At 46.4% G+C, this 26,305-nt stretch overlaps 12 protein-coding genes and 1 non-coding gene across 13 annotated transcripts; 2 read left to right on the plus strand and 11 right to left on the minus strand.

Annotated features, from left to right (window-relative positions):
* Positions 1-139: 139 nt before the first annotated feature.
* RRS1 (ribosome biogenesis protein RRS1) lies at positions 140-700 on the minus strand (the record flags this gene model as incomplete). The annotated part of the gene is made up of 1 exon (XM_022610070.1): positions 140-700. One exon carries the CDS (start codon positions 698-700, stop codon positions 140-142), a length of 561 nt encoding a protein of 186 aa, XP_022466403.1.
* Positions 701-854: 154 nt separating this feature from the next.
* Positions 855-2,600, minus strand: FUS2 (Fus2p; the record flags this gene model as incomplete). Its single annotated transcript, XM_022610071.1, has 1 exon — positions 855-2,600. The coding sequence occupies one exon, from the start codon at positions 2,598-2,600 to the stop codon at positions 855-857; it is 1,746 nt and encodes a 581-aa protein (XP_022466404.1).
* Positions 2,601-2,802: 202 nt separating this feature from the next.
* On the minus strand, positions 2,803-5,931 carry PEP5 (tethering complex subunit PEP5; the record flags this gene model as incomplete). Its single annotated transcript, XM_022610072.1, has 1 exon — positions 2,803-5,931. One exon carries the CDS (start codon positions 5,929-5,931, stop codon positions 2,803-2,805), a length of 3,129 nt encoding a protein of 1,042 aa, XP_022466405.1.
* Positions 5,932-7,874: 1,943 nt separating this feature from the next.
* Positions 7,875-8,504, plus strand: TIP1 (putative lipase; the record flags this gene model as incomplete). Its single annotated transcript, XM_022610073.1, has 1 exon — positions 7,875-8,504. One exon carries the CDS (start codon positions 7,875-7,877, stop codon positions 8,502-8,504), a length of 630 nt encoding a protein of 209 aa, XP_022466406.1.
* A 136-nt stretch (positions 8,505-8,640) lies between these two features.
* UBP14 (ubiquitin-specific protease UBP14) lies at positions 8,641-10,938 on the minus strand (the record flags this gene model as incomplete). Its single annotated transcript, XM_022610075.1, has 1 exon — positions 8,641-10,938. The coding sequence occupies one exon, from the start codon at positions 10,936-10,938 to the stop codon at positions 8,641-8,643; it is 2,298 nt and encodes a 765-aa protein (XP_022466407.1).
* A 239-nt stretch (positions 10,939-11,177) lies between these two features.
* TSC3 (Tsc3p) lies at positions 11,178-11,402 on the minus strand (the record flags this gene model as incomplete). Its single annotated transcript, XM_022610076.1, has 1 exon — positions 11,178-11,402. The coding sequence occupies one exon, from the start codon at positions 11,400-11,402 to the stop codon at positions 11,178-11,180; it is 225 nt and encodes a 74-aa protein (XP_022466408.1).
* A 329-nt stretch (positions 11,403-11,731) lies between these two features.
* AKL1 (serine/threonine protein kinase AKL1) lies at positions 11,732-15,007 on the minus strand (the record flags this gene model as incomplete). Its single annotated transcript, XM_022610077.1, has 1 exon — positions 11,732-15,007. One exon carries the CDS (start codon positions 15,005-15,007, stop codon positions 11,732-11,734), a length of 3,276 nt encoding a protein of 1,091 aa, XP_022466409.1.
* Positions 15,008-15,317: 310 nt separating this feature from the next.
* On the minus strand, positions 15,318-17,492 carry ORC2 (origin recognition complex subunit 2; the record flags this gene model as incomplete). The annotated part of the gene is made up of 1 exon (XM_022610078.1): positions 15,318-17,492. The coding sequence occupies one exon, from the start codon at positions 17,490-17,492 to the stop codon at positions 15,318-15,320; it is 2,175 nt and encodes a 724-aa protein (XP_022466410.1).
* Positions 17,493-18,877: 1,385 nt separating this feature from the next.
* Positions 18,878-19,813, minus strand: TRM7 (tRNA methyltransferase TRM7; the record flags this gene model as incomplete). The annotated part of the gene is made up of 1 exon (XM_022610079.1): positions 18,878-19,813. One exon carries the CDS (start codon positions 19,811-19,813, stop codon positions 18,878-18,880), a length of 936 nt encoding a protein of 311 aa, XP_022466411.1.
* A 178-nt stretch (positions 19,814-19,991) lies between these two features.
* KNAG0J00850 (uncharacterized protein) lies at positions 19,992-20,480 on the minus strand (the record flags this gene model as incomplete). Its single annotated transcript, XM_022610080.1, has 1 exon — positions 19,992-20,480. The coding sequence occupies one exon, from the start codon at positions 20,478-20,480 to the stop codon at positions 19,992-19,994; it is 489 nt and encodes a 162-aa protein (XP_022466412.1).
* Positions 20,481-20,960: 480 nt separating this feature from the next.
* On the minus strand, positions 20,961-22,016 carry ECM2 (Pre-mRNA-splicing factor ECM2; the record flags this gene model as incomplete). Its single annotated transcript, XM_022610081.1, has 1 exon — positions 20,961-22,016. The coding sequence occupies one exon, from the start codon at positions 22,014-22,016 to the stop codon at positions 20,961-20,963; it is 1,056 nt and encodes a 351-aa protein (XP_022466413.1).
* A 209-nt stretch (positions 22,017-22,225) lies between these two features.
* On the minus strand, positions 22,226-23,068 carry KNAG0J00870 (C2H2-type zinc finger protein; the record flags this gene model as incomplete). The annotated part of the gene is made up of 1 exon (XM_022610082.1): positions 22,226-23,068. One exon carries the CDS (start codon positions 23,066-23,068, stop codon positions 22,226-22,228), a length of 843 nt encoding a protein of 280 aa, XP_022466414.1.
* Positions 23,069-25,995: 2,927 nt separating this feature from the next.
* On the plus strand, positions 25,996-26,078 carry KNAG0Jtrna6L. The gene has a single exon. It is a non-coding gene; the product is annotated as a tRNA-Leu (tRNA).
* Positions 26,079-26,305: the final 227 nt, after the last annotated feature.

Consider the following 26,305-nt stretch of genomic DNA (forward strand, 5'->3'; position numbering starts at 1 on the left):
ACTGCCTCGGAGAGCTACTACTCTCAGAGTCCCTCCGTGAGCCGTCGCCAATGCACAGTATTATATAATATTGTACTATATAATATGGTAGTAAGTAGTAATAGTAGTTAGTATACAGAAAGGACGCCCCCCCCTCGCCTCAGTTCTTCGCGTTCTTACGCTGTTGGCGCTCGTTCTTGCGGATGAGCTCCTTACGTTTCTGGCGGGACAGCGACCGTGGGTCGATCAACTCATCTGGCGTGCCAACGACTTTATCGTCTACTTCGACTAGCCACTGCGAGTCCAGTTTCTTGTTGGCCCCCTCGTGCCCCCACTTGTTCACCCACTCACCGCTCTCCTCGTCGTACACTTTCCTCCCCGTCTTCACCTTCGACCGGATCCCCTTCTTTGCAGCAAACTTCTCCCACTTTGTCAACTCCTTCTTCTTAGGCAAAGCCTTCTCACGGGGGAGCTCCGTCGTCGGCTGCGGCAGCTGCAGCAGCGCAATCCCATTACCACCACCTTCCGTCGACGTCCGTATCGGCAGCGACAGCAGCTGGTTGATCAGCAACTGCACGTTGTCCCGCGTCGCACTCTGCACTGCAACTTCTCCAGCACTCACATCAACGACATTCGAGTCAAACACGGTTAAATTCCCCAGATCGTAAGTGACGGGGATCGGTTTCTCCACGGTAACGGGGAGACTCTTCTGTTCAGACATGATATTACCTTTAGCGTATAATCCTCTCGATACAGTTACCGATACAGTTACCACAGCACTGTCTCAAAAGTCCATCACAACTGGCTCTGCTCTTTGAGGGCATCGCGAGTTTAAAATTTTTCACTTTCGATTTTTTTGGAAATCTCAAAAAATATCAAAAGAAAAGCCGGCGTTCGACTCTCGAGCGCGGCACGCCGGGCGCTGACGGTGACTGTGATGGGTCCCCCGCCAGGGCGGACCGCTTCCACAGGTGTCGGTGCGTGTAGAACTGCGCGACGATGTCCCCATGACCGTGTGTGTCGTGTGTGTGGTGGTGGTCGGTCTTGGCTTTGGTGGCCCCGTCGATCAGCAGCTCGAACAACTCGAGGCGGATCGTGACGAAGTTCCTGATGATGAGATCCAGGGTGCGCCGCAGCGTCTGGAGGAACCGCGGTAGGTCCCGCGTGAGTTGCTCTTGTAATTGCTCGTAGTGTGCGCCGATGACGTCGCGCCGCACGTCGTACACGTTCGTCTTCTTCTCTCGTAAGTACACGACATAGTCCCGCCTCAGTACGCGCAGATCGCGTAACCGGAGTCGAATTCGCTGGCTTAACTTCACGAGAGCCGTCAAGGGAGACACCACGGAGTTCGCCAAGTGAGTCCGTTGCAACGCAGTGATACGGACCCGCTGGGCAACGGCACGGGACAGGTACCCCTCCGCGACGGGCTCGTCCACTAGAGGCAACCACCTCCGTATGAACTGCACGTTCGTGTCCAGTAAACCGTGCATATCCCACTCGCTCAGCAGTTGCCGCAATTGCGTGAGACGCTTGAATTGACGCTCGAACTGGGAGACGTGGTCTTGGAGAGTGTACTCGTTGTCGTCCCTGGCAACCGTCCCGTTCGAATAGACGCTTGAGCTCGGAGACGGGAACCGATCCCTCGGGTCCGTGTAACTCTCGATAATCTCCATCGGGGTCAGACTGTAATTGTATCCACCGTTAGAGTTGTACTCTGCGGTCTCCTCTTGAACTTGTTCTTGGAATTTGGTGTAGTGCACTTGAGCCCTCTGAATACTCGCCGCGCCGCCGATCCCGGCCAACCGCGACATACACTCGATCCACTCCTCAAGACGTTTCGAGGGTAGCACCAGGATCTCCTCCAATGGTAAGTGGCCCTGGCACCGTTCCATCCATTGCGTGTACGCTGCACCTCGGGACTTCAACCGCGACAGAAGCGTCAATTGGCGCTCCTGCGTGACAAGGTAGTTCAAGTACGCAGTTTTGACCCGGTGGAAATGCTGCTCAAACAAGTCGCCCATATCAAGCTCCTCTTGCACCACTGCGGTGTCCAACTGGCGCCACACTGCAGTGACAAGCTCCCCGTGTGGGTTCGCACCCGCAACCAATAGCAACTTCCTCCGCAGCGACTGAACGAACAACTCACTGATGGATGCAATTGTATCAATGTTCCCAAACAGCAACAACTCCTCCTCGTCAGGGTGCTTCAACAGCTCGCGCGTAAGGTACGGATCAGCCACCAAATGGTGTCGATACGTGGAGTTCGCAACGTTCATCAACTCAACGTACCGAATCTCCCCCTCGTACAATCCCTTTACACACCCGATAAACTCAGAGGACGATTCGCGGTTCACCGTGGGGGTATTCAAGTTCACCACGTTTGCAAACAAGTCAACGTTCAAGGGAGAGTCCACTTTCTTACTGACATGGCGCTCGCTGGGCCCAAATAAGTCCAAACTCACAGGACGCTTCACGCGACCAGGATTCGCCTGGACTCGCTTGAAACTGGGTAGTTTCTTGTCATCCTTGTGGAAGTAGTCGTTCTCGTAGTCCCGTATGGGCGTCAGTTTATCGCTACTCGGATATATCAATTCGTTCGCTAATTGAGAAGTCTTGAACATGCTTGTCCGTGGTGAGCTTCACAGGCCGTGCGCAACAAACCACCTTTCCGCCCCCCATCGACACATAGATATCGTACGTGGCTATATACTTTCCCCTCATACCACTGGTCTTACTTGTCAACCATCATGATCTGGATCCCGTCATCCTTGATTGAAACCCGTTTCAGATCGGTTTTTTGTTTAGTAACTAGTCCCTCCATACTCAGTTGAGCGGCACTTCGAGACCACCCCTCCCAATAAAGTCTGTAACCACTTTGAAACGGTCCCTCTGGCCCTCTTTACTGTTCAGCACACTCGTCAAGAACGCTGCGTCCTGTCCGACCTGTTTCTGCATCTCGTACAGCTTGTTAGACGTCTCGATATCAGCGACGCATTTCGGACACCTGAACTGCGGGGACTCGTCGTTCTTGACGTTCTCCTCGTTGAGGCAGCGCCGGTGGTAGATGTGTCCACACTTGAAATAGACTACGGGCAAGTCCAGGGCACTGTTACACATAAAGCAGGATGTTTTCTTCAAGTGGATATGTGACGGCTTCTCGCTGTCCAGCAGTTCTTGTAGTTTCGTCCGCTTCTGTGCCAGCTCGTCTCTGTACGAGTCGGCCAACTTTTGATTCTTGACGCTTTCTGTCTCCTCTGTTTGAACGTAATCGATGAGGAGTTGCTGTACAAGCCCGAACTTGGCCACAGAACTGGAAGAGAGAACTTGGAGCAGTTCAAGGACGGAGACCAAACCTCCACGGACCATCGGCTCAATAACGCTCCCTCGAACAAAATCATCTCCACCAATGGCATTGTACACTGCGCTATCCGAGACAAAGTACTTTAATGCACTCTTGTACAGGTTTGGTTCCTTGTCACAGTGCCTTTTGAAATAGTTTAGACACTTGGATGGTCCATCGGTAAGGGTCATCGAATAGAAGATAGCCAATATATTCCTCTCGTCCTCATCCTCTTCCTCGTCCTCTTCAAACGTGTCACCAAGTTGGTTCATATGTTTGATCAGCATCATCAGAGAGTTATCCACAACTTTGTTGCCGTTCCCTGAAACGTACGAAGACTTGTCGTCTCCCTCGCTGCTCTTCACCAAGTTATTGCTCTGTCTCCATACGAGGCTTGCCTTCTTCCTCCAATCATCGCGCCTCTCAGGGATATCGTCTGCAGCTAGCGACAGGTACAAATCGTACAGAGTCGTCAGTATGGTTTGCAGGTCGTCCTTGAACCCGTTGAATTGCTGATAACTCTCCAAACAAGCCTCCAAAAACACGACAAATTGGAACGGGTTTGCACTAAAAGATGGGAATATCAATGACGGTTTAGGTGGGTGGTAAGTGGAAGTTAGCTTCTGAGGAGTGGGAGTCGCGTCATAACCCAAAGTCTTATTCATGTAGCTGATGAACGTTTTGTAACTGTAGAAGTTCAGCAGTGTATCGTTTTCGTTGTTAGGGTCAGACTTGTTCGTAGATTGTGCCTCCACAATCGATTTGTACTCGCTTGGTTTATAGTTCCCAGTGAAAACGTCTATCAAAAGCACATTAGTTTCGTTAGGTGAACACTCTAGTAGTCTTTTCGAGAATTTTATTATGATTCGTAAAGTATCGTCAACGGGTAAAGATTTGATATAGTTCAAAGTAGACCTGGGTTCCTCTAAATCGTTTAGCAGTACACTAACGACTACTACGGGATCCTTGGCAAACTTTCGGGCCAACTGGTAGGCTTCCATAAACATCCCAGATTCTTCAAACAGGCTCAAAACCAACTGAAGGTCAAATAATGTTTTGTTCGAATAGAAGAAGGTGTCGTCGTCGATGTCGTTTTCCAGTATTTCCTCCGAATACAGTCCCTCCCTGCTGAAATGATGTAGAAAATGATCAATCTGATCCACTGATTTCAGTTTTATTAGAACAATAAGCAGTAAGCTGACATGGTCTTCTGAAGCAGCATTCGACTTCACTAAGGCCCAAAGATACGTCGCCAAGTTTTGAATATTTGTAGAGGATGTGCCGCCCTCAACACCGTATTTGAATATGACCTCGCTTGTTTCCACCACGTCAAGACATTGTATATAATGCTCCGTGGCCTCTCGGAGCTGTCCCTTCCTGTACAAAAAATCCGCAAAATCTTTATGGATCAATTGTGTTTCTTTTGTCGGTAATTTATTCCGTTGCGCCAGCTGTAGGGCAAACGAGAAGTCCTCTCTCTGGGTCACTATGTTGATTTGCTCTTTGAATGTATGTTGCGATAAGCGGTATAATACTCCGTTTGTTGATAAGAGGCACACTTCCGAACGCGAATAGCTCAAAATGTCTAATATAGGGTCATTGATTATGGAGTTAAAGCAAACAATATTATAGCGCGTGTCTATGATAATGACCCTGTTGATTTTCCCCACGGATAGCGCTGTATTCTTGGCAGAGTCCGTCTCCTCGTCTATTACCAATAGTGAATGTGAATCCCCCCATACAAGCAGTCTCTTTGGCGTCATATTGGAAGTAATCACTGTTTCTGGTAGCTGAACGACAGTTTTTTCGTTATTCACTTTGTATGATTCCAGGCTTGGCTGCTGCCCTGCCATCGAAGTATAACAGACGAATTCTTGCAGTGTTCCGTTCCAAGAGGTACAGTTAAGATCACAACCGTGTGTCTCACTTAATACTGCATCTGGTAAACCTCTATTTCTCCCAAATGTATTGAACACCAGTATATGCGATAAAGTGCTTGCGAAGCATAGAGTGCCGTCCTTTGTGAGGGATAACGCGGTGATCGCCTCTTTATTGGCATCCTCGTAAATAACTCTTTGTCTTGAACCTCTGTCCCTGGCCAAATCACCCCTCACAACAATGATTTTCCCATTAACGAACCCGAGTGCAATACAGGATAAATCTTTACTTATATCGAGACACGAGAGAGGATACGTGTTGTTGCCGTTTTTCACCTCCACTTTTGCGTGATAAGACAGTTTTGGTTTGCCCTTATTGCTTCCGTTAGTGGATGCGAGTATCAGATCCACTTTATAGAAAGTCAGCAGTAAGGGTTTCCCCAGCGCTTCTGCGACAACGAGCAAGAAGTGACCCACAATTTTCAGTTTCGTGATGCGGTAGTCAGCATCAGTAACCGCGACAAATTGCGCCCTGACCTTTGATTTATTCAAATTGATTAACTTGACTATGTTCCCTGCCACAGCAATGATCACAGTTGTTTCCGATGCAGCCACTTTGGAGGACAACGTCGTAGCGGCGGATAACGTTGGGTCCGAGTAGAAGGGCTCTTTGCAGCCCAATTGCGGGTCCCTTAGCGGAACGGATTCCCACAGCTGGAACTGTTTCCATGACATGTTCAACACGCTGCTCTGCTTCTCTCGGCTGTGTATTCGGACAGATGCTCAGCTTCCTTAAGGTTGATTTTTCTTACTTTAGTTTAATTGTTTGTTTTTTCAATCAAGAACCTTAAAAGTCTGGCATCCCTGCTCTCAGACTATAATATACTAAGATGTAGGTAGACTTTGAAGGAGCGGCCTTGTCTGTAGTTCGTAGATCAAGAAAAAATTTTGGTTGCTTTGATACTTTTACGATTGCAACTTTGAGAAGCGCGTCAAGATGTTACAGCACCGAAAACGTGAGAAAAGAAATGGTATGTAAGCAATTGCCGTGTTCAATCAATCCTGCATGGGTCTCGCCGTCTATGGTCCATTACCATGTATCCTGGGAGAGCTTCAACAAGTGCAAGAAAAACAGCTGGAGTAGGGTTAGTCAGTTGCAAATAATTTGGATTGTAGCTTTCCAGGAGTAACGTTGAAAATCACTGAACAAGATAATTGTTTCCACTTCTTGAACTAGGGAATACTACAAGGTTCCATGATATGGTGGGTGTCTCCTGAAAAAAGATTGAACTCTAACTCTGATGGGGATAGAAAATGTGAAGAGGGCTTGATTGCAGTCTTGAAAGATGAATGTACTAGTAAGGGTAGTGTGACACCATATAGGAGATTTCTTCGGATACAGAATCTCTTATGTTTGGTGGTAATGGTGGATGGAGAGACTGGTCCAGTTTTAACTGCAAGAACAACAGCAAATTGTCGAAATGTTTTTTTGCTTTTAATGAAACGACGCCCAGCACAATAGAATGCCGTTTGGAAGTGCTTTACCAACAGTTTCTTCCGTCTGAGCAAACCTGCTCGGCACTACTCTTCTTCAGTGCAGGACCCTTCTTCAAAAGTGGATAACCGTATCACTACAATATCAATACGATGGGTTCTTTAGCAGCCACATTTTCCAAATGGTTGTGCTTTTGCAAACGGATCCCAATGGAAGTTCCCTGTTTGTAAAGGGATGTTGCCCCAAACGGGTTCACTGTATGTCTGTAGCATCTCACCAACTTCTTGTACCTGGGTTCTGACTCTTCCCATTCTAGTGCTTGAAATCCATCCGCTTCGTTGAGCATATTCCCTCAGTCCATCGGCATCCCGTACCTGTCTCTGTGTTTTCTTAATTGGAGAGAAACCGCTCAATTGGAACTCTGTGCAAGGGCACTCTTCAAGGAAAAAAACCCAAAAAGCCCAACCAAAGAAGCACAAGGAAGAGACGGGTACACCCGTACTTGGGCCCGACGGGCTACCTCCAGCGAGCTGGCAAACTCAACAAAACAGACACCAGTCTCGAGATTGGTTATTTCTTTTCCCAAAGAGGAAATAGCAGGCGGTTGCCTGTGGCCGTTTAGGGACATTTGCGTCCCTTTTTGGAAAGCGATGCCGAATCGAGAATGTGTTGAACCTTTCTTTTTTGCGCTGAAGTCAGCAGCGGTGCTAGAGGTAGTGGTAGTTCCGGTGGGAGCGCTAACGAATTGTTCCTGTTCCAGTTGTTGGGAGGGAAGGAAGGGGTAGGTCTGGGAGTCCATTAGTGAGATTTTTGTTGGTTTGTTATGTTGGGTAGCTCTCGGTACTTGTGTTTTGGTCCGTGGAGAACGAAACAGAAGAGGGAACCAAAAAAAAAGAAAGGAGAGCTCCTGTGATGACCTGTGTGTGTAGTAAGAGCCCGGTGATGATGGGCTTCGTATTTCTTGTATAATCCACCTTTCACTAGGTCTTTTCCTTTCTTTTTTCCTTCGCACTTGCTCACTTTCCTTACATTATATAAGAGGCGGTTCCATTCAGGAACTTTGGAAAATGTTTCTTGGGTTCCTCTCTTCAATTCTAGCCTTTCTCTGTCTCTATTCTCTTCACAGTAAACCAACAAAGAATATAAACCGTTCTCTATTCAACTCACCATACAACAAAATAAAATGCAATTCGCCACCTTCATTGCTGCCATCGCTTCTTCCGCTGCCATCGCCTCTGCTTTGACCGACGAACAGAGTGCTGAAATCTACGCCATTGTTCAAGACATCAACAGCAACCAAGCTCAATACATTGGTTTGGAAATGAACACTGGCGGGTTCCAGATTCCTCCTCAATTGTTGTCCATGTATCAACAGGTCTTGACCTACAAGGACGACTCTTACACCTCTTTGTTCACTGCTTTGGACTACAACATGATCACAAGCACCATCACCGGTTTGTCCTGGTACAACGAGAGATTGGCCCCAGCCCTATCTTCCGTCAGAGCCAAGTACAACACTGCTGAAGCCACCACCTCCGCCAAGGCCACCACCACCACCTCTGCTAAGGAGACCACAACCTCCGCCGAGGCCACCACCTCCAGCAAGGCTACCACCTCTGCTGCTCCATCTTCCTCCGCCAAGGCTTCCTCCTCTTCCGCCGCTTCCAAGGCCACCACTCAAGCCGTCTCTCAAATCACTGACGGTCAAATCCAACAGACTGCTTCTGTCCACCAACAGAGTGCCAACGGTGCCATAAAGAACGCCGCTGGTGTCGGTGCTGGTTTCTTGGCCGCCGCCGCTTTGTTGATGTAAATATACCCTCGGAATAACCTCAAGATTTCTCACTGTAATAATGTTCAGTTCGTATAATATCTTTATATATAGTTTAGTATAAATTAATTATATTTTTTTGGGCTCTGTTGATTGCACTCTTCTACTAAGTACGGGACTAACATAGCTTATATAGGAAGATATAACCGTTACGTAGTGCCTCATCAAGAGACTCCACGCAAACAATCTTTTCATCGTTGTACAGCGTCCATTGCCCATCACGCTGTCTAATGTAAGCCACGTAATGGCCAGACTGCGTGGAGTTACCCTTGTGGCACACTATACCGTACAGTTTGTAAATTGACCCACCCGGGTGGCCAAACTTGCGTGCCGCGTTTGCAGTATCCTGTGGGGCAGTCTCTGTCTCAAGAGACCCATCGTCGTCCGGGTGCGAGAACACCCACTCGACACTGCTCGCTACATCATTCAAATACTGCAGCAATGCCTTGCGACACAATTTCGCGTCCAGCCCCATGGATACCATCTGTTCCAGGGCGGCAGGGTCCACAGTCAACCCACCCTTGTCGTCTTTGCTCGGCGGAGTAAACGGTTCGTTGATATCTGCGTCCTCTACATGCTCAAACAACCAACTCAATGCCACTTCACCGTCAGGTACATTACCCGTATGGTACAAGCTTCTGATCGCTGCATTCGAGGAGAACCCCATTTCCATCAATTGCGCCATCGTGTCCTCACGGGGCGTAAATGCAACTGCGTCGTCCTCTTCCTCAGGTAGCAATTTCTCCCCATCCGTAGGTCTCTCAAAAACGAAAGGTGAGAGGGATTCTGTCTCGTTAAAGGTTAATTCCGCAGAGGTTTTGACGGGTTGCCAAGTGGTTCTATCGATCCCAATACGAATAGGGTTCAAAATCAACACGTCTGGTGACGTTTCAATGAAAGTCTTTTTAATCGCGCTCCTTCTACTTTTACAGGCCGGACACTTGAACTCGATAGTTTCTGGCTCAAACACGTTTGAAAGTCGTTCTGTCAGAGACTGTTTGTCCTTGTTCTCTTCTAATGGGATCTGGATGCATTCTGCCTGTTCAGGTACGTATTTCACACCATGGCACTCCGTACATTCGATCCGTGAGCACATTTGGAATTTGAAAGTATCGCCAGGGCATGTAGGGCTCAGTTTCTTGTCTAAATTGTCAATCATGTACGTTAAAAACTCCATGGCGTCCTGCTGTCTTTGAGACGCAAATTCCTCATGTCCTGCACTAAAACATTTTTTGAAAGATTGCGGTTTGATGCCCTGTGGGTACAATTCAGGTTCCAACTTCATTGCGCGATACAATTTTATCAACTGACATCGTAAGTTGTTTGAGGGGAAAACAACATCCGTGGGGAATTCTTCACCAACTGCCATTTGCAGTTTCCCGGTCCAAGTTTCGTCTTGGAATAAGCATTGTAGCACTGAGTTCAGGTAGCACGAGTTCCCCATGTTGATTAACCCACAACCTACCTCTTTACTGGGGTTCAATTTCACTAACTCATGGCCACTCTCGTCTGTCATTTGGAAATCCCAATTCATGTTCTGTTCCACTTGTAACTCCGTCAGAGTCTTTTCAGTGGCATTCCCCATTGATGGATCAATACCGTAGCTTGCTAGTACTTTGTTTAACTGCTGCGAATCATCAAATTTTACCTCATCGTCACATCCATAGCAGTACAGATCGTACGATGACTCGCTCAGCGACCCTAATTTGATTGCCAGAGGGTGAGTCTTGCACGAGTCATAGTGTGCCAAGGCATGCGTGTTCCCATCAATACCAACCTGCTGACGACCGCAGCCGACATGTCCACAGTGTAAACATAACCACAGGTTCGAGTTCAGTTCACAATCAAAACAGTGAGACAAGTCGATAGTTTGGGTTTCCACATTTGGTTGAAGGCTTTGAACATGCTGACACGATTTAAGCTGGAGTTCCCAGGAGTGCACCTGGTTCACCGAGGCTTGCGACTTGGCATTCAAAATCTTTTGCACAATTTCAGGGGCAGTCCCCTGGGCGTCTGTCTCTGCTGACACAACGGTAGTCGTTCCATTGGCAATGTTCACAAGTGACCACAACGTGTGGTACAATTCATCTTCGCTCTTTTCAATAACCTGTAACTTCAGCTTCTTGCTCTTTGAGGCCTCGTCGCTCTCATGTCCCTCCTCCCCCTTCGCCCTCTTGGAAACGTTCAAGTACTGGGTATGTTCTGCACCCTGAGACAACTGGGTCACCTTTTGGTGTAATGATACATCTCTCGCACAAACAGCTTGGAAACATTGAAGGCATATATTGAGTGAGTGGTGGTCCTCCTCGTCTACCTTGTTGTACACCGTTTCAAAACAGTATATGCATTCATCTTTATCGATAACCTGAGGAATGGTACCAATCCTCGATAGGAACTCATCAACAGTAGGAGTCATGGTTTTATAATATGCAATAGTGAGTTTGGCGCTGGTTTCTGTGTGTGTAACAGTTGTGTCGTTCAATTCCATTAAAGAATTTGAACAACTTTTAAACAACCTATCTGAGGAAGGTAATGCTTCTAATGTCTACCTGTGATTTTATGAGTATACACCCCCTGTATACCTATATAAAATACATAGTTCTTATACCAGCCTCCTTGTTCTTAGGAATGCTATTCCACGCGCGAGGTCGTCTATCAGAGAAAGCAGTACTTAATCACACCAAACAGACTGAGACTGAATATCGACAGGAAGAAAACATGCAAGTAGAATGCATCGTCAGATGTCATCACGTAGAACGGCAAGTGAACGTAGTACATCCAGTACAGCTTGCTGACGAACGCGTCCATTTTCTCGAGCACGATATTGCGTTTCTGGCCAGATTTCGCACGCATTTGCTTTATAGTGGGGACCCACATCATTGTGCATTTCCCTGTAAGGTTGATCGTGCTCATACTGTACGTTATTTGTCGCCGAAGCTACTCCTGTATCAGTATACCCTATCTATAGCAGTGCACTTCAGCTTAGCTTTGTTTTGCTTCTGCAAGTTACAGCAACGTCAAATGCAAAAAATATATACAATAATAATAGTAATAGTAGTAGGTAGAATCAGAATTGGTGGGGAAAAGTGAAGGCGCTGCGATGAACCTTCAATATTTATGCTGTGTTTCGAGACGTGCTCGTACTTGTATAGATATATATATATATATCGATGTATTATACAATATTCACCCGCGAGTGTGCCCGGGACTTACTTCTTTTTGTTTTTGAACATGGAGAAGAACGACGACCTCTTACCGTTCGACCCTGTTAAGTTACCAAGCGAGGCGTCACTTCGTAATCTCTCAATATCCAATGAGGCTCGAATATGCGCCAAAGATGAAGTGCGACCGTTCGCGTTCTTCTTTGCTTCGCGTACTGGTTTCCTTTGAAAAGACCGATCGGCGTCAGAAGGCTGGCTGTTATCCGTGTCCAAACTTCCAGTGGATACATTATGGTCAGTTCGACGGGTATCAGCAGCTGCTGCACTGGTCCTTGATATCACATCGCTACCGGAGGACGAATGTGGGCCTGCCCCATTATTGCTCGATAGCGTATCCGTGCTGAAATCTTCCCCAAAGGGATTACGCTTGATCCCATCGCGGAGACTAGACTGCGAAAAATCAACCTCCTGGTATCTTAGATCCAATGAATGACGTCCGTGTAAGGGGGGGGCTGTGGAATTGGTTCCCTTCGGCTGTGTATTGATAGTAACATTACCTGATTTATTCAAATTACCCCCCATAATGTCGCGCTTCCCAGCTGGTTTTGGGGATACTACCCTTTGAGGTTGTACACCATGCCTCCCACCCTTCTTCTTGAAATTTAATTCGATGCTCTCAGTTGAAGCCACAGACAATGAACTGGGGTCATGATGGAAGGGGAGTCTACCGCTCGCATTTGTGCTCTCCTCATCACGACCATAATCGTACGTGCTTTCGTCCTCATCAGCAGACAAGTCCATTTCATTGTAGCTAAACTTCAGTGCTCCGGGGTGGTTTGGTCGCCTGTCTGCCGAATTGCTGTTCCCAAATGATTGATCTGTGAGCAATTGAGAAGACTCTAAACCATGTGTCTTCTTTTTCGTCGGAGGTGGCAGGACTTTGTCAACACCAACTACTGGCTTTGTACGGGGTGCAGGCACCGGCGGTTGTTGTAGTGGTCTTAAAGTCTCAGCAGGTGCGCGTGGCTTAGTAATAGGCAATGGTTGTGATAACTGTTGTGGTTTTTGCTGATCCCGGGAAACAAACGGAAAAGGATTCGATGTTTCTTTTGGTACTTTTGTAGATGGCACGGATTGTGGAACTAAGAATGGTAGCTGGGTAGGGGGAAGTGGAAGGGTGTTCTTAATATTGTTCACATTATTCCTGTCCTGATTATTTCCTGGTGGAACAAACGAGGTGGTGTCATGTCTGTCCGATTGTACAACGTTTGGCTTACTTGAAATAATGTTTTGTGGCCCAGCACTTAGACCTCCAGGTCGGATCGAATTCAAATTGTTACTGTCTGTGACGAGATCCACCACACTTGGTTGAGGTTGTGAACCTACGTCGTTTGAGGAAATTTCAAAGGGCATTTGATGTGTTGGATTTGTGTCCGGATAAATATGTATGGAAGATTGACCCTTGATAGCAGTCCTAGGAGTTGATGTAGAGTTATTGGGGAAGCCATTTTGGCTATTGCCCCTGTTGGTGGCTTCGAAATTTTGTTGTTTCTCTACAACAGCGGGAACAGCACTATTGTCTTTGGACACTGCTTGGAGATCTGCGAACATATTTGGAAATGGATTGTTCGACTTGTGTTGCTTTAACCCTCTTTGTTGGTTGTCTTTAATTACAAGCTCCTCGATATAATTGCTGGACGCCACCTTTGAGACGTTCGTCATGCTCTTCGCTGAAATGGCCCCAGAAGAATATGAGCTCATACTTTTTTGACGTTGTGGTTTTGTTGTCATAGTGTTTGCTAAATAGCTCCCCATATTTTGATTCTTCAGACCAGCTGAGGGATCGTTTGATTTGCACTTGGCATCTAAATTAGTCATTAAGTTGAGTTCATCCACACCCAAATAATATCTACCCTCCCCATTCGCCTTATGGTTGGCTTGGTCGGATCCTGCCGTTTGAGGGAACGTTACAGTTGTTGGAACACTTTTGTAAGAGTCTAAAGTGTGGCTGGTGTGTCTGGACAATCTATCTTCGGAGGTTATTGATTTTCTGTTGTCAGGAAACGTTGTCTTATCGGCACTATTTTCATTTTCAAGATGAGGGTTGGTCAGTTTAGGGGCCACATCAAAGTAGCTGACATAGAGGTCATTTAGCACATCTTCATTTGAAGTTGGAGCTGGCTGAGAGCGTGATTTGGTACGATCTTGTACCATTTGAAATAATTGCGATTGTATCTTTTGAACCTTCTTTTGGAAAAGTGCAAAATTGTTGAAATTAAACACGCCAGCGCCGTAGATATCAGGTATTGGCACTTCTACATTCAAAATGGAACATATTTCAGATAGCACTTGATAGATATTGGGTCTTAGGTTTGGATTTTCAGCAAGCATAACGACAATCAAATTCAACAACCTTTCTGAATAGTGACTCTGTGGGATTTCATACTTCGAATGTAATATGGCAAACTGGCCCGTGAGTTCGAAGGGGGTTGTGTAAAACAGCAGTTTGTAAAGGAATACACCAAGCGCCCAAATGTCTGCCTTTTCATTTACGGGTAAACATCTGAAAAGATCTATCATCTCAGGGGATCTGTACTGGGGCGTTGTATGGACGTAAATGTCGTGTGTTAGGACAGAAATGTCCTGATTCGTGGTCGCAATGGGGGGGCATATATTAGTGGATCCAAAATCACACAATTTGAACCTATTGTTATGGTCTACTAGAACATTTTCTATCTTTATATCCCTATGAATAAGGGGATTGTCCAAGAAGTGTAACTGTGAGACACCTAGTGTGATGTCATACATGATGTTCAGGATCTCAGACTCGGTTAGCTTTGTGGTTAGTCGTTGATTCATGTAGTCTAACAGCGATTTGTTGGGGCAATATTCCATCAATAAAAATACTTCAAATCCGCCATTAGCTCCGCGGTTTCGAGTCGCATTGGAATCGTAGTACTGAACAACGTTGGGCTTCCCCCTCAGTTGCTTCATCACATTGACCTCGTTTTTCATCTCACTCAACCCAGCCTCGTCATATACCATAACCCTTTTCAAGCAGACAAGGTCTCCGATCTTCAATTCTTGCTGTTGTCTTTGATTCTGGATATCAATGGCGTCAAACTCATTAAGGTATTCGGTTAGTTTTACTAGGTATATCTGTGCAAACCCCCCTTCTGTCAAATACTTGACAATTTCAACTCCATGAGAGCCCACAGCGACGCTCTCACCAGCAGAGAACTTTTCGATGGCTAAATTAGATATGCTCGTGGTCACATTTGTCTTTACACTGTTGGACTTCGTAGTCCCACTCGTGGAAGACATTGTGATTTCGCCAGGCAATGTATACTTTAAGATTACTTAAATCGGCGGGTACACCAGCAATCAGCTTTCAGCACAGTGTGAGAAGAACAGTTCAGTGATGCTGTATATATCCGAACCCAAGTCTTTGCCATAATTCGTGTCGAGTTTTGATTCTTTACTTCCTTTTATTTTATTTTTTGTAGAACGTGAAGTTGATTTTATTGTCTACATGATGTTGATGGTGATGATGATATCAAGAGAGAATAGTGTTTACTTAAAGGAGTGCAAGAACGTTTCGTTGCTTGTACTGAGTGTCTTTTTTCTTTTTGTTTCACTCGACATTGTTCAAAAGAGTGGATAAAATTTTCCTCAAATCGGAAACGGTAAAAGGGATCCATACGACCTCTGTACCATTTGCATTCTTCTTCGTGATGACCATCTTATGCTCAATGAATTCTCTCAGCATGGTTCTCAAAGAAATTTCGTTAGATGCAATGAAGTCCTCTGCACACTGTTGCAACAAACGCTTGAACTCCACGCCTAATTTTAGGCCACCATTCGAAACTGCATGTTTTTTCTGTGCATCAGCATCCGCGTCGATTTTCGTGAGTTGTGCGGTGATTATAGTCTTGTACAGTCTCTTGGAGTTTGATGTCAGAGATTCGAGCACATATCTTACACCTTCTATACCAGACGACGTCTCCTTTGCTCCTATTTTCATGACATCCTGGAATGTCGACTCTATTGTGTTCGGTTCGAAATTGGTAACGTCGTGATAAACAAAATTGAAGTTTTGTGAAAGACCGTTATCCCACAACAAAGGGGCGCTGACGTTATCTGTGGATGCCACCACGGCAATTTGTTTAATTGAGGCCAACGAACTCAACATCTCTTGAAATGCATCCCTTCTGACGCTAGGCCCGTCCAGGTTATGTACAACAAGGATCAGTTTGATGTCCGCAGGTTGCGTTTTGTAGAACTCAACCATTTTGGAGATGGACAGCATTACATGGTTACCCCAAAACTTTGTCTCTGCTTTAGTTATCTCTTCCGGTAAAGTTAATTTTGAGATATCATAAAATATATCCCTATAGTTACAAGTGGGGTTGTATCCGTTTATGACGACACAGGGTATACCGTTTATAGTCTTGCCGCCAGCTGTCTGTCCGTTCCAGGAGATGCCTGGTAATGCCAATTTTTTGGATAAATAATTCAAGGCAAACGATTCCAAAAAATTCCGTTTCGAGCCGATACCATAAAACAAGAGAGTGAACCCTTGGGTGACCTCGAACCAAAATTGTGTGAACAGTTTTTTCTGAATTTCAAACAACTTTTTCCTCTTATCCTTCAAAAACCTCTTATTGAACACTTCTGAAATGGTCGCGAACTCGGCTCGCGTCACATCTGGTGCTGCTGCCATAGAACTTTTTGATTTCTTATTAACTGCTTTTGTTCTCTTCTGGTCAAAATAGCCCTCGTATGTATCGAAAAAATCGTTAGACTTTTTGAATGACTCGAATCCGTCCGCTTCGGCTTTCCCAACTGCAGTTTTATTTCTATCCGCGCGATTGTACTGTAGTGGAGTCGCTACGAAGTTTTTATCCAATTTCAACGCCAGTTCAGGTCTTCTGTGTTCGGTACTTGTATTTCCCGCAAACTCTCCTAAATTATCTAATACCATTTTCTTCAAAGGTGAGATAAAGTCACGGTTCAAGTTTTGGGTGAAATTCTTCCCTGGTTTCAAAGGTGTGTTTAGCTCAGAAATCGATTTGGAAGCGTGGCTTGATTTTGTAGAAGGTCGCATCCCATCAAACATTGGTGAAGATGGTAGTTCCGAAGAACCGGTGGAGGAGTTTCCAATAAATTCATCACTTTCATCATCCAATTCTCCTCCATCAGCTAATTCTTCTCTAAGAGCCTCTGCATCGATCAGTGTTTTCTTCGGTCTCTTGAATGTTTTAGGCAGCAAGTTAGTCGTTGTGAGATCGCCTACAATTTCTTTCTTGGCCTTTCTATCCGTTTGTAACGTCCCCCCAGAAGGGTCTATTATTTTGCGTGGTCTCCCCGGTTTTCTTTTCACCGGCGGATCCTGCACATCAATTATGCGGGGTCTTCCTGGCTTCCTCTTCAGGGGAATCACATCCTCCCCCTCCGGTTTGATTTTTCTTGGTCTCCCAACCTTTCTTTTCACAGTAACCGTTGCAACCTCGCCTTCGACTTTGTTCTTTCTTGGTCTTCCCCTCCTCCTCTTTGGTGGGGAAGTATTCGAATCAAAATCTGTTGATAATTCCCTTTTAAGCTTCGGTTCAGGCAGATCATCTGGGGCTTGGTTGGTATCTGATTTGGAGGCAACTGCAGCAGCTATCGCCAATGTCTCAAGTAGCGATTTCTTACTGGGCGAGTTGTGCTTTCTTCTCAAGCCAATTACAGTCCGTTTGGGGGTCCCTGGAGCACGCTGAGAGGGGCCCGACAAAATGTCGCTGTGTTCAACTATGTCATCCTCCATTTGGTTGCACTGGTGGCTAGATCAAGTGATCAGTATTCTTCTGTTTATTCTTTTTGCGTCTGATGCTTCAATTTGATGTAATTGAAATAATGTCAGCAAACAAGAAAATTCTACAAAATGGAAAAAACGTAAATAAAATCCATCACTGTGGACTTAAATGGTTGAGTTTGCTAAATATATGACTACAAACACACAGAAGGTTACATACGATTCTATAGAGACGAGGAGACGCAGTTCAGTAGGGCCAGTAGTACAATGGCAAGCCCGAATTTATGGGGAACTTCTAGTTTCCCGCCTGCATTCTTGAGTTTTTTCGAGGTATAGTAGTAGCCAGCGGTGACACCGCAGTAATAGAGCTGGTTTTGGTCGAAGTTCTCGTCGACGGTCATGGTGTTTTTTGGTCCACAGGGGCACTTGTTGCCGTTGCACTGGACGGCATTGATGATTGCGTAGTATACGCTGTCTTCTGGGAACTGTACTCTACCCTGTTGAAACCCGCATTGGAAAATTTTATTTTGGTCTTTATAGTCCGCACTATCGGCGTAAATGCTTGGGAGAGTGATACCACATGGCAAAAATGACCCAGTTGAGTTGTGATGGCTGACACTCATTCTTGTTGCGTAGAGGGTTCCTTACATGAGGTAGCAGAGAAAGAGGAAGATAAGGGAAGTAACAAGGACAAGATACCCAGTCGCCTTTATAGTTGTAATTTAGAGATGAGAGGGGGAAAGCGCCGCTCCACTGATGTGTTCCGAAAAAGGGCACTTAGAAGGAGCGGGTCTTGCCAGATAGACTTGTTTGACTACGGCGTATCTTGCAGACACATTGGTTTATTGTTATTGCGTAGGAAATGTGTTAACTAAGCGCACAGATTTGCCAGAGTCATAACGGGAAACTGTTCGAGCAGGCAGGACAGAAAACAATGCAGGACCGTTGAGTGGAGTCTAACTCGCATCCGAAATTATAATACACCACAACATCCTCGTACAACAAAAAATGCGGCGGACAGTGCTTGCTTCTCTCCGAGAAGGGAAGGTGTGGTTAGATAATTCAAAGGCTTCTTTTCATGGTATACATTCTCAAATTGCTTTGCAGTAAGAACCTCTTTCGCCGAGACCGGAGATAACGTTCAATATATAGAGTGTAATGACCGTAAAAAACATCATCTTGACTTCAAGTGTAGGAGAGGATAGTGACACTGCATATTGGAGTGTTCAGCTTAATTTCCGGAGCACCCATGACTACGATTTGAAGGCGTCCAGCCCAGATATTACAGATCATATCTGGTAACGATTGTCAACGTCCAAGTGCGTTCAAAGTTTCGCCATTTCCATTAAGTTTCCAGCCGAGTCTATACCGATGTATATAAATCATACATGTACTATTCACACACAGGACGACAGTTTCCCACTCCTTTTCAACTCCAGTGCCCGTTTGTAAGGTGGATTTGTCGGGCTTTGCACTGGATCGAGCGACTTCTCTATCTTGGCCATATCGCCTTCATCCAGATGGTACGTTGCGTCAGAGTCGAAACTGTCCAACCCCCCGCACGATATGAACGGAGCGACTGTTCTTACACTTTCGTGCCACTCTGGCAGTTGGCTATCGTCACCTAGAGAGAGTTTATTGATGCCAACAAAACAATCGTGGAAGAATTCCTCCACTGATACGTTGTTGTCTAGTTTCGGGCTCCAATTCGCTGGGGGTTGGTAGTCTAGACACACGATGAAAGCCTCCAGCGACGTGCCTCTCGAGGATCTCGGTTTCGCGCACACGACACTCTTGAACAGATAGCCCAATTGTGAGTACAGCATGTCGATATCGCGGCCTCTGAATATCTTGGCGACGAAGTTACCGTGTGGTTTCAGCACGCAGGTGGTCAATTGCAACGCACTCATGATCAGTTGCTGCTGAACGTACTCGTCCAGATCGTGGAGCCCAGTGACATCTGGAGCACCATCAGAACATACGAAATCCGCCTTTTCGTTCCCGAATAGCTCCAGGATCCTGCTCAACGTCTTCGGGTGCGTGATGTCCGCTTGGAACGTGGTAACGTTATCTATCGGGGACATTGGTTGCAGGTCCACCGCAACTATTTTTTTGCCCTGCACGTCTCCCTCAGCCTCGTCAAACATCTTCCTCGACAGAACCTGTGACCAGGACCCTGGTGCGGCACACAGGTCCACTACCCTCTCCAAGTCATCGAGAAAATGGAACTCCTCATTCAATTGCAGCAGTTTGAAGGCAGAACGGGCCCTGTAGCCCAGCTCTTTCGCCTTCCTGTAGTACAAATCTCTCTTATCTTTACTGCTCTTCCCCATCGCTGATCACTGCCGGCCACTCTCCAACAGCAAACGAGACCTCATCTGTTCAGACTGCTCTTCGAACTGACTCCTACAATATAATTTTTTTTCGTTATCTTTTCACTAGTTTATGTTGCTGCGTCTATAAAGCTACCGCTAACACTAATATTAACAGGCATTCCCTTCCCTCTCGGGATCACCCGTACATGCCCCAATCCTCCTCGAGCTCTGCCTTGGAGGTGTCCAAATCCTGTACTTTGTGACCGTTCACGACGTCCCTGCACATCGGGCACGTCACCTGGTTCGAAAGCCACATGGAGATGCACTGCAGGTCGAAGATGTGGCCGCAGTGGGGCAGCTGCGCGAGCAGCGGGTAGTTGTCGTTGCCGAACCGCTCGAAGCAGATCGAGCAGGTGTCTGTCAGGGGCACCTTATTTCTCGGGACGCGGGGCAAAGAATCGATGAATTCCTGCGAGCAGCCCTTCTCCCTGTCCTCTGGGTGCCACTGGGATTGTAGCAGCGGCGAGAGCATGTTTTGGAACAGCTCAATCAGCTCAGGGTTGAACTGCGGGTTGTTCCTGCCAAACTGCTCAAACAGTTCCTGGAACTGGGCCCGACTCTCCCTCCGCTCCTCAGAGTCCTCCGCATTAGCAGTCTCAATGTTATGCTCCTCTGTATTGCACATGCACACATTTCGTTAGCCAATGCACTTGTTAGTAACTTAGTAAAGAGACACTGACAGAAACCTACAGGTGACATCGAAAGAAAGAAAAGAGGGCACAGTCAACACATACCTTGGTAGTTGGACATCTATAGCACAGCTCTAGTCCCGAACGCAACTTCACAGCAGTCCCCAAGAGAGCGAACACTAACCCCCGAAGACACTTCCTTCCCTGTATCTTGTCTCCCTCTCTTCATCTCTTTATATATATTTAATTTCACTGTGACGTTGACGGAAGTTCTTCCGAATGAGGAGGGGGTCCCGCACGTGATCGGTGGGCGTAGCGGAGCAGCTTGGTGTCAATCGTGTGGTAGAGGGGGGGGAAGAGTTCCTGAGCACATTGTAGTGCTGCCTCAGCGTCTTCTTGTTTTCGGAACAGGTTTCTTTAGGGAAGTGGAATGTTGCGTCTTGTATCTGAAAAAAAGCCTCTCTCTATCGACAAGACTACAGTTCTAAGTTGGATACACGTTTACTCTTCTTATTCTTCTTGCCCACACGCTTGTGTTTGTTGGCCGCAGCCGATTTTGCAAGTTTCTTCCCCCCAGGGGAGTCTCCTTCGGTGACCAGGTTGAAGGAGTTGCTCGATATCTTCGCTTGGAGGGCATTCCTCAACTTGATGTTTTCCTTGATATTGCGGCCAAAGGACGTGATCTTGAAACCTTGCCTCCAGGGAAGAACAAACACCCGGAATCGGAGAACTTCCAAGATACCTTTGGTCTTCCCGCCCCTGGTCAAACAGCCACGGGATATCAGTTCTTTGACAAACTTGTCGCTTAGCAGTTGACTCTTGAACTTTATCCCACCACACGTTGCCTTATGGTTGACTATCAGAGACGTCGACGGTGTCTGTTTCCAATTTTCGTCCCCTACAATATCTGCAATGGTACTGTCAATTTGCCATTCCGGTATCGATGTGTCTATCCCAAACAGAAAAAAACTTTGTACACCAGCACAGTTCTCACTGGAAAAAGTCTCGCTCATGGGTAGATCTTTCCAAATATGCGTTATGCTTGTACTGCCCAAATTGGATGAACCTCTTTTAAGGTTGTTCGTTGCATCCTCTTTTTGCTCTGACTCACGGGTAAGAGTCTCCTCCAGTTGAGCCATCACCTGAGCCAATTGGTCCCTATCTCCGGTCACCTCAGCTCCGCCCAGCTTAGCGTTCCCATTCTTAAGAGCCACAAACCTCTTCATCATTTCATTCTGCGCTTCCCTCGTTTTCACCTCATGGCCCTTAATCAGCGATATAATCTGGTCCCGCTCGTCAATAGATATATGCCAAGCCAGATCCAGCATGCAACACTGACACACGTTTCTCTGCTTTGCACACCGTTCACACGCGATCGTTCTAATGATCGTGCTTGACCTTGGATCCTTCTTGAAATGAAACACCGTGAAGGGCAACGTACATATTTTACAGTCCGCACCATTCGGTATCTTCGTGACCCGTATATCTGGAGAGTCACCCAGACACAGTTCGCAGATGATAGGCGCACTCATTCCTGTCAAAACTCGTCGATCGCCTCGAACAGCCCATCGGAAGGGAAGAACTCAAAACCAAAATACATAATATCAAATTTTATCTTTTTGATGCCCTCTACTTGAAGTACGAAGGTTTCAATTGCGTACAGTGAAGAATAGTATTGACGTTGGGGCGATGGGAGCAGCTACGTATTTTTATTTACTGTGGGTATATGCATGTGTGTTTCTCATTTCTTGGCGACTTTCCCCTTCTTCGCTTGTCTCTGCTTCTTCTTCAAGTGCGTTCTATAATGCTGTATGCAGTTGTCGTGTCTACTAAACCTTTGGCCGCAACTTTCGTGCGGACAGACGTAGTTCTTCTCCCCCGTGTGGATCTTGTTGTGTCTCGACAGGTGCCCCGACGTAGTGAACGCCATCGAGCACGTCTTGCACTGGAACTTGCGGTGTTTGGAAGATATTATCTCCGTGGTGCACCTGTGATATACGTCGTTGTGGTTTAGGAACTGTTGAGTGGACATATGCGGGGTTCCCTTGCCTCGCGACGCCGTGAACGCGACTGAATTGTCCACTGCACCTTTGAAACTGTCTGGATAACTGACGTTACAAAGTTTTAATATTACAGGCTCCCTCTTCATTGTAGCCTCCATGTTTACGTAGTTGGTCTTCCTTTTCCTGAAAAGCGGGATCTTACTCGCAATGGTCATTATCTCATTGCCTGTCCGTACTGTGGACACTGGGGAAGGTGTACTTGGAGGAGGTGTGATTGGGAACTCCGCCAAGTGCTGATTGACTGGTTTATCGGGGCCATTTCTGACTTTTGTAAGAACTGGGGTTGCTAAACTCCTTGGAGGAGAAGATAGTGGGGATGGTGATGGCGAGGGTAAAGCGATTTGTGGTTTGGTATATACAGGAAGCGTTTGCCCCTTCGACGTGCCGCCCATGGAAAACAGACTCTTGTTTAGCTTGAATATTAAAGCTTCTTCGACAATGTGTGACGAGGTGATCACTGGCAACAGTGTTTCATACTTTGTCAATTCACATGAACTTTGTACTGGAGAAAGCGCGCTCATTTTTTGGAGGTTGGGCTGTTGTTAGAGAAGTTCAAAACTTTCTGTTCGGTACACCAATACAAACTAAGTAAATACTTACCCGAGACGCAACAGTCAACGGCTCATTTATATATACACCCGCCCTCTCTCCAAACCACTCGTACGTATGAATAAACCTTGTTGAGCGAGGGAGGGGAAGAAAGACCAAGATGGCGGGTCCTGTACTTAGAGACTCCAAACTAGATACGAACGAAGGCGATACGAATACACGAGCGGAAAACCCCAATCAGAAAACAAAATATGGGCAGGCGACACAAAAATCGGGGTACCGCAGGAAAGGCGCACCTCGCAGCTGGAAACGGTCAAAATGCGACATCTATTGTGTGTCCATGTGCCAAAACAGAAAACCAAATGCGTAACCGAATTGGCCAGTTGTTCTGCCGAGCGACAAGCTGTCCCTCTCGAATTCAACAGTTGTTCACACACACACACACACACGCATCCCAAAACAACCACAACAACGAAACCAGGGAACGAAGACGTTTGGATCTCAACAATGGCGGGTGCCGTCGAAAACACGCACAACTAACGGTAAATATGGAGAGGGGAGCGCGATCCGAAGATGAAGATGCCAGGGATTCTGCTGTCTGATTCTATGTGGTCCCCACCACTACCACCACCACTGCTCCCTCGTATACGGCTTCCCTTCACGGTACCTCTTGCCCGTCTATTGTCCAGCCGCCCAGAGATTATACGAGCTGTCCCGAAAGGGTAAAACTGAAGGAAACGGCCCGTTTAGCACCACAAAAAAAGGGTGGTGTGTATCTGTAACTGTGTCATACTACCGCATCCGGTAATGAGACGCGTTTGTCTCGGGTACGAGGCGCGTACACAGGCACACGCACAGGCCAAGATGGGGCCCTTGCTTATACGTTTTAACGATGTCAAGATTGCGCTTTAAACGAGAGTCGCAGGGATGCGGGAAAAAAAGGGGGAGGGCGATGTTGCCCAAGACGGTATGAGTATAATAGTGCGAAGAGGACAGCACGGGTATACCGTGACGGAGGTGGCAGTGCCCTGTGCAAAGTACGAGCGACGTGGAGTTTTACTTCAAACTGCCAAGCTCCTCCCCCCCCCCCCCCAATTTCTTGTTACATCGAGGTCAACATGTTTCTCAACAGAATGGGAACGTTGAGGGTAAACCCAGTCGTGTTCTCTTTTCGTATTTTCTAAACACAAACCAGACCGAGTCGTAGTATCGTACAATCGCGTGTTGCAAAGAAACGTCATTTGGGGGATCACAAAGCCTCATTTCACGGGGGGGTGCTGGAATACTATGGTCCTGGTTTGCTCGCCCAGTTCATCTTGTTTCTGTATTTGACAAGCATAAAGAAATAGAAACGGATTCCTCTTCTCTAGCCATAGATCAACTTCCGAAGGAAAAGGGAAGAAAAGACTGAATGGACTGTGCGCTTTCCAATACCCCCCCGTCCCGTTGTCAATCACGTGAATATTGAAAAAGTTACAGATATCTAAGCTTGTCAGCAAACTATTTACCCAAGTTGCCCCGCTATACAAGTTGCATAAACTGTAAAACGCAAATTCTGGAGAAGAGTTGCGGCCTTGTAACCATGAAGAAGGGGAGTTCCAGTGCGTTACACCTTAGAAAACACCAGGACCGTCTCTCATTGGCGTTATTTTTGCAGAAGAATATATCAGATTGTGATCCATCTGTATGCCACCCCCCCTCATCAAGGTACACATTTCCGTATTTCAATCATCCCCTTCCCTTCAAAATTAGTCGGAATGTCTAACGTGTATCGATTGTTGATCCTCGTGGTGTAACCATTCTTTGTTCTGTTGAGTGCAAAACATAACCAGAAAATAGCATAAACGCTTAGCCAAACGACGTACCCCTTTGTGGTCTGACTCTTCTCCTCGTGAGGGCCCTTCATTGCTCTACGTATCATTGATTCGGCGTGTTTTTGGTAGTCGGTTTCAAAAGTATCTTGCCCTGTATCCGTCTGCTGTTATCGGATATTAAGATGAACAAATATATATTCTTGAAAAAAGGGTCCTCCTTTCTATCTCGGTTACCCCGAAGAACGCGCTGGGGAAGTTGTAGAAGTAGCGCCACTAGATGATGATATTGCAAGATTAGAGGCAGCGTTGAGTCGCGGGGATAACGGGTCTGGCAATAATTCCAGAGTTATCACCCACGTAGGAGCTCACGCCCAAAGAACACAACACTGGGTGTGTAACTAACACGGTAAATATCTGTCAGCCTTTCAATGGCGATACTGTGAGTAATACGCCCTGATGTCTATCACTGAATAGTTTTGGGGTCGTGTACGGATTCTGCCTCCACTTATAGCAGATTGAAAGACGGATGAGCGAGAACGCAAAACTTAGATGTGCAAGATAAACAAGGGTTCCTCACTCCAAACCTTTTTTTCAAGAGTTCCCACACCAGCGCTCATTAATACAAGGGAAACACTTCCTTTGTCACCATTTTAAAGCGTTATTTTGCACCTTCTGTTGATGAATAGCTCTTGTCACATACAAAGGTATCTATTGTAGCGATAAGTAGTGGAATTAAGGCGTATACCACAACCTCAAAAAGCAACCCCCTAAAAACGGTCTAAGTTACGAATGGCAAAGGTCTATAAACAGTAGACCCCAGGGCTCACGCTTGTGCATCCTCCTCTTCTCACAGAATTAGACGGTACAACAAAATCAAGATTGATTATTCTTTGGAGATAGTGCTTCCTGTACACCAAGGTTGCACATCCCAATGAATGTAAGTATATTTCTGGTAAAACAAACAATGTGACATCTTTCGGAAACCACGAGGATTTAACAGTTTGGCAGTTTATTGAAGAGAAATGATTTTAGCAAAGTGGCTATTCACGGTGAACCTCAATTTTTAAAAAAATGAAAACTTGTATGGAGGGTTGGCCGAGTGGTCTAAGGCGGCAGACTTAAGATCTGTTGGACTGTGTCCGCGCGAGTTCGAACCTCGCATCCTTCAGTATTTTTTGCCTTCCCGTTCCCTCTATAGCAAGGGCACAACAGCCCCTCCCACTAGCGGCCAATGTACGACCGTGACGAAGTATTTAATATTCCGGCGCTGCGGTCTCTTGTAGTGCACTATCATTTTTGGTGGGAGCAATCCGTGCCATACTGAGGCCAAAACAATGCTACTTCTGTGATACCGGAAACAACATCAATTCAACGCGAGCACGTCACCGATGCGGA

This window comes from Huiozyma naganishii, chromosome 10 (assembly GCF_000348985.1).
Source record: "Huiozyma naganishii CBS 8797 chromosome 10, complete genome".
Taxonomy (NCBI): domain Eukaryota; kingdom Fungi; phylum Ascomycota; class Saccharomycetes; order Saccharomycetales; family Saccharomycetaceae; genus Huiozyma; species Huiozyma naganishii.